Raw genomic sequence first — 9,507 nt, forward strand, 5'->3', positions numbered from 1 at the left:
ATCTGCGCCCCAATCGGGGCGCTCGCCTCCTGCGTCCGCCATGGCGATGGAGAGGATGCGGTGAGGGCGACGAGAATGTTGGAGAGGAGAGGGAGTGGGGAGTGGGGAGTGGGGAGAGGGAGACGATGCGGCGGGGGGGAATGGTGGGCGATGCGGCCGGAGGTGGTTGCCGTCCACATTTATATGATGGGACGATTTTGGAATCTACCCGTGACACGTGCTGCCCCACGCGCGGGCGGCTCCACGCGTGCACGAAACGCCGCCATATACAAATACGTATACGGCCGGGCATACGATCTAACCGGGCTCGTACGGGCCTCCCTGGGCTCCTCGACGGCTATACGCGGGGCAACAAAGACGATCGTGCCCCTCGTTATTAACCGTTTTTGGTTCATCCTGGCCGTCGATGTGTTTTTCCACCTCGCGTTCAGCCCAGGAGGGGAGCACCGGAGCAGAAACGCACGAAACCAAGGACGAGCGCCGGCGGGCATAGGTGGAGGGTGTCGCCGCCCAGGTGGAGGGTGAGCGCGGCAACGGGGTTAGCTGCGCGAGATTGTGGGTGGGGTGGGGAGCTTCGCGAACCGGTTTTTTTTTTTTTTTGCTAGATCCAACGGCCAGTGCGACTGGTGTCGGGCGGCTAGCACGACCGTTGGAAATTTGGGCCGGCCGGCCGGCCAGCGCCTAGCACTGCCCAATCCATGTTTTAGTTGGTATAACTTTTTATTTCCACGCTTGGGCGAACCGTCTATACAGTTGCCATTACACCACGCGATCTACTCCAGTGGTACAACGGTTAACCTCCCGATTCCCGTGTGGTGTTTGATCGACCGTGTGCCGGCCTGCTCGAGTTGTGCTTGTGCAAGCACCTGTGCGGCTCCCGGACAATGTAAATCTCATCTCCGGCGCTCCCGTAGTGGTCCTGGTTCCTGTGCCATCTCCACAGAGCGTGCGTCTCGTTCTTCACCTGCGTGAACCAATTGCGTCGTCTCACATCGGTCAAACGAACCATATATCTAGCTGGTCAGAATTCTCTTCGATCTTGTTTTCCTCGTACGTACGTACCTCGAGGATGCCGTGGCCGAAGCTGCTCTCCCGGTAGGCGCTGTAGTCCGGCTGCCGGTCCCAGCAGAACCTGCCGGCGGCCGGGCCGGACGTGAAGTTGGAGGCGCAGAAGCCGCCGATGAAGGCGTTGGGCTTGGGCCGCGGGTCCGGGCAGTGCCCCGGCTCGTCGGCGTGGGTGGTGGCCATCTTCTCGCGGTTCCCGCCGTCGCCCACCGAGATGTGCACGGCGCCGCACGGGTCCAGCGTGTAGTTGAACACCCGGTTGGAGCGCTCATACGCGTGCACCTGCATCACACAGCAAGCGAGTGATCACTCTCGGCTGCTTGCCAATGTCCAGAGAACGGAGGTAGGTCGATCCGTGTCAGTCAGAGGGTGTGATTGAGGTGTTACATGGCCGGTGAAGGCGATGTCGAGGCCGTGGGAGTAGAGCAGCTCCTCCATGGCCACTCTCATGCACTCCACCTCCCTGTAGTGAGCCTTGTAGGTGGTGTACCATGGCGCGTGCCAGCCGGCGACCAGCCACGGCGTCACCGACCTGTCCACCTTCGCCAGGTCCTTCTCCAGCCATCTGTACTGCTCCCCTGACCTGCCGTAGTCGGCGTAGGCGCCGAGCATGAGGAAATGGATCCCGCCGGCGTCGAACGAGTAGTAGAAGGGGGAGAAGGACCCGCTCTCCGTCGACGGGAACGCGAACCGGGAGCGGTAGGCCGCGAACGTCTTGTTCCCGATCTGCTCCTCTATCTCATGGTTCCCTTCCACCACCATCATCGGCGTCCCCGACGTCACCGCCTCCATGTACCTTCCCCAGTAGTCCCAGCGCGGCTGGTACGTCTCGTGGATGGGCGTCGACTTGCCGAACGCGCACGAGTAGCAGTCCGCTCCGGTGCCGTTGGTGAGGTACATGTTGGCGTAGCACACGTCGCCGACGAGGAGGACCAGGTCCGGCCGGTTGCTCGCCATGTGGTCCACGGTGGAGGTGGTGTTGTACGTGAGCCCGAGGTCTCCCACCACGGCGATCCTCCCCGGGTAGCTCCGCGGCCCCACCGCCGGCATCGTCCGGAACGCGTGGACGGCGCTCATCGCCCCCGGGAGGGCCGGGTCGCCGCACTGGTAGTAGTACTTCGTCGCAGGCTCAAGCCCTGCATGCAGATACTTCATTGCACTCCCAAAAAATATGCAAAAAAAAAAATTGATTGTGGAACAGGGGATCAACGAACGACGGCGGTCACCTTGGAGGCGGACGTGGTGGATGATGCCGGAGGTGTAGTTCTGGAGACCCTCGAAGGGGTAGAGCTGGCTGTACACGAGCGCGTCGCCGCTGGCCTGGCGAACCAAAGAATCGGCGGCGAGCCCGTAGCGCACGACGCTGCCGACCGTGCCGGGGTCCAGCGGCTTGACGGTGCCGCCCATCTGGAATTCCCCTGCGGAACCAAGAGTCAATGCCATCCAACCCAGGAATCAGAGTCCGGTGAGCAGATTACTACCGGTGATCCAGGAGACCCAGGCAGAGGTGGGAGCGGCGGAGAGCGCGACGGCGATCTGCTCGGGAGCCCAGCCCGTGGCCCGGCGCTGCACCCGGGGGTCCGTGTCCGGCAGGTCCACCGCGTGGCCCCTGTCTTCCCGCAGCGCCACCGTGACCGGCCGTGACGGGCCCGTGAGCGTCGACGCCGGCTCAGCAGCCGCCGCCACCGCGGCCGCGAGCAGCAGCAGCAGCAGCAGCGACCCCCACCACATGTTGTTGCTTGGCATTGACAGAATTGGAATGCCTTTGGCAGGAAACTTATATGAATCGGGCAGAGGAGGTTGGAGCCGGAAGTGGAACTCGGTGGGTCTTCGTCCATCGTCTGGAACCTGCCGCCCATCTTGGACCGCCAAGATAATAAACGAGCAAACTTTGCCGCCTGCGCTTTGGTGCCTTGTGAACGCGCAGGCAGCTGCACTAGCCAAGTTTGGACGCCTTCGTCCCATGCATGACTCATGTTCTACAAAGTGTAGCTTGAAACTAAAGCGCAAGCAACAAAATATGCAGCTATGGCTCGTCCAAAAAAGTTCAAGCCGGTGAATAAGGTCTAAAACGATCAACGCATATATCCAACTCCATTAACAAGATTAATAGAAGTCCAAGCAAAATTGCATGGTCAACAAATAAAAGGAGAAGGCAAAAAATGAAAGGTCAAAGTCAACATTGAAATCACTCTTGTTTACCTCCCATAATGATCCTAGGCGGCTAGACCCCTCTAGACTTCACCGGTGAGTCCGTGGATTTGCCTCCACTCTGCCTACCGCTCCGGCGGCCGGTGGCGCGGACGAGAATCCCGATGCCTTCGCTCCGGTTAGTAGTTTAGGTTTGGTTTGGTTTTCTTTAATGAAAATCGGAAGGGGAAAACCCTTCTTTTATCAAAAAAAATTAGGTTAGGTTTTTTTAGTCCTCATAGGTGCGGCCTTCGGGTGGATGGCAAGGCTTCTTCTTCGAGTTTGTCTTCCGGGCTCCGATCCTCCTCGAGTTCACTCATCTGGGTAGTTGACGGAGCTCCGACATAGATTCTTGTTGTCTTCTTGGGGCGGTGGGGTTAGCGTTTTCTCGTCATGTGGCGAGATTTGGTGTCAAATGCTTCAGATCTATGCAAGCGTTCAATGGCGACGACTGCGACTCCAGAGCGTTGGTCCTTAGGGGTACGTGCGTGAAGACTTCCCGGCTGTCATTGACAAGGTCAAGGCGGCTCCGGTGGCGCGTCAGCAGCTTATTCTAGTGGCAGTGGTGGTCGTTCGTTGGTCTCGGAATCTCGATGTAGTTTTTATTATGTTTGAGATACTTTGTACCTCCGATGAATTTTTATAAGAGATCTAATCCTTTTCGCAAAAAAAAAGAGAGTCAAGAATGAAGTATAGAAGGAAATGAGCCCAAATCTAAATGAGGCCCAACTAGCTAAAGGTCCATTCACACATGGATGAAAATGATTAATGTACCATGGACTATGGATCCACCTTTGACTACTTTTATGGACTCATGGATATAGACTTATCATCATACCTCTCATATCCTACCATCGCCTTGGTGCAGTCTTGATAATTTGTCAAGGCACCCCTTCTCTTAGCCTCATGGACATGTACTCTCACTTTGAATAAACTCATCGGCGACATCGTTGCTTTTGGACCTTTCAATAGCCCCAAGTCATTTTGAAGTCAAGTGCGAAGAGTTGCATTACGACTCAAACTGACCTCGACTGAGCTACAACCGTCCTAACTACCTGAGGCCTTCCCAAATAGGATTAGGTCTCGCTCTATCAATACAATTGCAAACCAAACCTATATTAAAAAAATCGTTGTGTTACTCTTATCACATTACTAAGAATACTCTCTAGTCGAGAGTTGTTCATAAACATAGTGAATTTTTAAATCATGAAATACTAGCTTCGAAAAATCGCACTAGGCCTCTTGGAGACGATGGATTCCAGCTTCGCAAAGTTAGAGCATTCGATCTAGCTTTGTGTGTGGAGTTCGAGCTGAATGAGATCAGGCCCATTATGTTTGATTTATAACTTTTTTACAAAGCAACAAACTTTTGGAGCAAATAATTAGGGGGTACCCCACGGTGGCACTTTCCCCGGTGTGAGCACACGACCGCGCCACGTGGTGCATTCAGTTGTCGCCACATAGCGTACACCTCCACATGAATCTTTTTTGGGGGATTTTTTTTAGGTTTTTGGATTTTGCAAAGATTTTTCTAGTTTTTTTGGGTTTTCTCATTTTATAGGTTTTTCATGGAGTACAGATGCACTTCACGCGGACACATAATTTTATGCTTCACATTAGGAGCATGAGTTAATACTATGTGAGACCGTGGGAGCAGAGGTTAATATTAGGTGGGAGCACGAGTTAGTTCATGTTGCTTAGAAGCACATATTTGTCTGGAAAATGTCCGTCAAAATCTATCAACATGGAATCTAGTTTCAAAGATTTTGACACGAATAATGCAATGATGAACACTTCATGATTTAGGCGCACGGTTCAAGAGTATATCGTTCTGAAAATATGAATCTATCTACAAAAGAAAACACGAACAAGTGTCGCAAAATGTGAGAAATACCTTTGCAATTGATACCTTTTTTTTTAATTAGTTTTTTTAGATTTTTTTATTTTTAAATTAGTGATTTCGACAGACCTTTACTTTTTTGAGGCAATAAAGCAATCGGCCCATGCCATCACACATAGGCAGGCCTTCTTCTTCTTCTTTCCCAAGTAAACACCACCGAAGCCCAACCCGAAACACCACTTCTCCCCCAAAGCCGCCGAGCTTGCCTGCGCGCACACAATCGAGCAACCCAGCACCTCCGCCGCCCGGGAAGCCCAAACCAAACCCTAAGCCTCCGCGACCGGCCGCCGGCGATGGCCCGCTACGACCGCGCGATCACCGTCTTCTCCCCCGACGGCCACCTCTTCCAGGTCGAGTACGCCCTCGAGGCCGTCCGCAAGGGCAACGCCGCCGTCGGCGTCCGCGGCACCGACACCGTCGTCCTCGGCGTCGAGAAGAAGTCCACCCCCAAGCTCCAGGACTCCAGGTACCAGCGACCCCCCTTCCCCCTCTCGCTCCCCCTCCCCTTCCCCCTCGCCTTCGGGCCCGCAGATCTCATCTCGCCGGCTCCGCAGGTCCGTGCGCAAGATCGCGAGCCTGGACACGCACGTCGCGCTGGCGTGCGCGGGGCTCAAGGCGGACGCGCGGGTGCTCATCAACCGCGCCCGCGTCGAGTGCCAGAGCCACCGCCTCACCGTCGAGGACCCCGTCACCGTCGAGTACATCACCCGCTACATCGCCGGCCTGCAGCAGAAGTACACCCAGAGCGGCGGGGTACGCCCCTTCGGCCTCTCCACCCTCATCGTCGGCTTCGATCCATACACGGACAAGCCCGCCCTGTACCAGACCGACCCCTCCGGCACCTTCTCCGCCTGGAAGGCCAACGCCACCGGGAGGAACTCCAACTCCATGCGGGAGTTCCTGGAGAAGAACTACAAGGACACATCCGGCAAGGAGACCATCAAGCTCACCATCCGAGCCCTTCTAGAGGTATTTGTGCTGCAATTGCCTCTCTTCAGTTTAATGCAACAGAATAAACTCCAAATTGCTATGGACAGCTTATGTCAAATTGTCAATTGCTTGATTCATCATTTATAAAGGTCACATCTCTCCTATTGAATGATTACCATAGTCTTGTAGAGAGTACTTAACATGATCCAGGAATAAACCTTGGTAGCAGCTCACAGTAACTGTTTGGTTTCTACCTTTCTTCATCTGAAGTTGGGTCATTTAGTGGATTCATGGTTACTCTGATTATGTTTTGATGCTGGTGATCCTAGCAAAGCTCTAGGAGCAGTTGCTTGTTAATGGTAAATGTGTTCAGCTAACTGGATACTGGCTAAGCGCACAAGTATTTGAGTTGCCTTTGGGAATATGACAGTGAATGAAATATTTTATACTTTCATTACTCAACTGCGGATCTGCTTGATCCTTTTCATGCCATAATATGAGTGTAGCTTGAAATTTAATAGCAACTACTACCTCCGTTCCAAAATATATGACGTTTTGGTAGGCCCAGAGTTAGTAGACAGCAGGCATGCCACACTAATGCTGAGAAGCACTGGGGTGTGCTGAGTGAACTGTAAGGCCTTACTCCCCACTCATTGATGTGGTAGTTTTCTTTGTCGTAGCAATCTTACGTCTGGTGGAATGGAGATGAAAATGAGGAATTGTGACAGGTACTTATGACGAGGCATTTACATAGCTACTTCTGGTGCAGCTTTTTTTAGTTGTGCCGAGAAGCTTGTTTAGGTCTCTGTGAATACTGAATTTACCATTGTCTGATTCACTCCATTCTGTATAGCAAGGATTAATTTATCAATCACACAGGTGCCTTTGGAAATATCGAGATTTACTTGACCTTTGTCATGCCGCAATAGGAGTATAGCTTCAAACTAAAGTAGCAACTGAGTGGCAGACTTGGGTGTTGGCTTCTGAGTGAACTGAAAGGCCTTGCTTGCCACTCATAGATGTGGTAGTTTTCTTTTTCTTTGCCGTAGCAATCTTACGTCTGGTGGAATGGAGATGAAAATGAGGAATTGTGACAGGTACTTATGATGAGGCATTTACATAGCTACTCCTGGTGCAGCTCCTTTTAGTTGTGCCGAGAAGCTTGCTTAGGCCTCTGTGAATACTGAATTACCATTGTCTGATTCACTCCATTCTATATAGAAAGGATTGATTTATCAAGCACACAGTATTTGAGGTGCCTTTGGAAATATCGTAGAATCTCTTTATTCTCTTATATACTTGGATTTACTTGATCTCATGCCACAATGGGAATATAACTTCAAACTAAAGTAGCAACTGAGTGGCAGATTTCCCAAACAGATGCTGAAAAGTACTGGTGGGTGTTGGCTGCTAAGTGAGCGAAAGGCCTTGCTTGCCACTCATATGTGGTAGTTTTCTTTATCGGAGCAATCTTAGTTTAGTGGAATGGAGGTGAAAATGAGGAATTGTGACAGGTACTTATGACGAGGCATTTACATAGCTACTCCTGGTGCAGCTCCTTTTAGTTGTGCCAAGAAGCTTGCTTAGGCCTCTGTGAATATTGAATTTACCATTGTCTGATTCACTCCATTCTATTAAGAAAATTACAACTTAAGTTGAGAGTATATACGCATAGCCCCAACAAAGGTGGGGCTTTCTATCTACTCCTGTCTCCTGGATGTTATGCAACTCGGAAGTCTATCATGCAATTGTTAGATGTCTGTGGCCCATCCTCTGGCTTATGCTCTGTATCAAGAGAGTATATGTGCATAGCCCCAAATTTAATGAGTTTTTTTTTTGAATTTTCTTTATAGCAGAATCTTGGGGAATGATCTTAATCTAGCAGTTCCTTGTAAATTTGCACTTCGAAAATACCACTCTGCTTTCATCAGTTTTCTAGCTACTCCCTCCGTAAAGAAATATAAGAGCGTTTAGATCACTATAACTTTATTTGCTGAGTCAGCGAGGCCAGTTTGTATCGTTTGCCATATTTATGTGCAATATAGGTCACATCTGTGCTTTAACTTTTGCAACATTTCTGAATAACAGTTCTCTGCTGCCATTTGTTTCCATGAGTGTGTGCCAGATGGGCTATTATTCACCAATTGATCTTCATGGATCTGGAACTTGTGCGGTTGTAGCAAGCATACATACTGAATTTTGTATGTGTAGTACTAGAACATATAATGTCCAGCATCTAAATTCTTTATAGGGATGGTATTTAGTTGCAATTTGACTGTCAGCATCAATTTATCTATGCTAGGTTGGTGTTTAAGTTGCAGGATCCAAATGGAATTGCTTGATCTTTTCTCTCGCCTCCTTGACACTAACTTTATCCTTACTATTTGTCAAAAAAAAATGTTATGAACATCAGAACATATGATGTGCACTATAGCTTCAGTTTATCCTTCCAATATTGTTTTCGTTCTGCAAGCACTAATAGATGACGAAACCTTTTAGGTTGTTGAGAGTGGTGGGAAGAACATCGAGATTGCAGTGATGACAAAGAAGGATGGCCTTCGGCAACTCGAGGAGACTGAAATTGATGAATATGTTGCCGAGATTGAGGCAGAGAAGGCCGCGGCTGAGGCTGCAAAGAAGAGCGGCCCGAAGGATACCTAATTACTGGGTGTGCTATATCTTCATTCTGTCGGCCGAAACCTTTTAGTGTGTCACTGTTACGTTCCATAACTTTCTTTAAACTGCTTTAACAAGATATTGAAGTCATTCGTAAATGAATTGCCTTGTTTTCTTGATGGCTCATGGTCCAGGGGTTTCGTTTCCCTTTCCCCTTTCCAGCGTTTGAACCTTGCGCAAATTTATTACTCGTCATCTGCTCCTCGCGTATTCGCAGATGGTTAACCTGGCGAACTGTAGTTTCTGAAGGTGTGGTTGCTATGCCATATGGGCTCATGTTAATCACTGGATAGTGCTGGTGCGTTTGTTGCAATGTCAATTCACTTCCGGTCCTGATGATGTCACCTGAGACTGCTGGTGCTTTCTTGGTATTCTTGGTATGCCACCTCACTTTGGTTACACGTCAGAGGCCCTACCATGCTTGAATTTTGCATCTCTGTTCACCACTTGCAAAGCCAAAATAAATTTTATTACCGGCCAATATGCTTTTGCTTTGTATTATACTAAATTATTTGTACACATCTGGCAGCACCTTTCTGGCTGTTCAAATCTGGCCGGTGGCACTGAATTATTTTGAAAACCTGCACAGCATATCGCATATGCGTGCACGTGCACGACCGTATATCAAGCTTGCACACCAGACACTAACTTAGCAAAGTCGTCAGGCGTGCACACATATGCTAGTGAACAAAAACAGTTGGTCACCTCAACTACGACGGACACAAACTCTTATCTTTTTGTTGAAA

The 9,507-nt window shown here is 50.2% G+C and overlaps 2 protein-coding genes across 2 annotated transcripts; one reads left to right on the forward strand and one right to left on the reverse strand.

Annotated features, from left to right (window-relative positions):
- Window positions 1-645: 645 nt before the first annotated feature.
- LOC123125278 (purple acid phosphatase 15) lies at window positions 646-2,848 on the reverse strand. The gene is made up of 5 exons (XM_044545797.1): window positions 2,547-2,848; window positions 2,292-2,483; window positions 1,453-2,201; window positions 1,063-1,347; window positions 646-964 (listed from the first exon to the last, which is right to left on the reverse strand). The coding sequence occupies exons 1-5, from the start codon at window positions 2,809-2,811 to the stop codon at window positions 794-796; spliced, it is 1,662 nt and encodes a 553-aa protein (XP_044401732.1). The 5' UTR covers window positions 2,812-2,848; the 3' UTR covers window positions 646-793.
- A 2,456-nt stretch (window positions 2,849-5,304) lies between these two features.
- LOC123122379 (proteasome subunit alpha type-7-B) lies at window positions 5,305-8,880 on the forward strand. The gene is made up of 3 exons (XM_044542573.1): window positions 5,305-5,621; window positions 5,710-6,124; window positions 8,585-8,880. Exons 1-3 carry the CDS (start codon window positions 5,449-5,451, stop codon window positions 8,744-8,746), a joined length of 750 nt encoding a protein of 249 aa, XP_044398508.1. The 5' UTR covers window positions 5,305-5,448; the 3' UTR covers window positions 8,747-8,880.
- Window positions 8,881-9,507: the final 627 nt, after the last annotated feature.

Source organism: Triticum aestivum, chromosome 5D, assembly GCF_018294505.1.
Source record: "Triticum aestivum cultivar Chinese Spring chromosome 5D, IWGSC CS RefSeq v2.1, whole genome shotgun sequence".
Lineage (NCBI taxonomy): Eukaryota > Viridiplantae > Streptophyta > Magnoliopsida > Poales > Poaceae > Triticum > Triticum aestivum.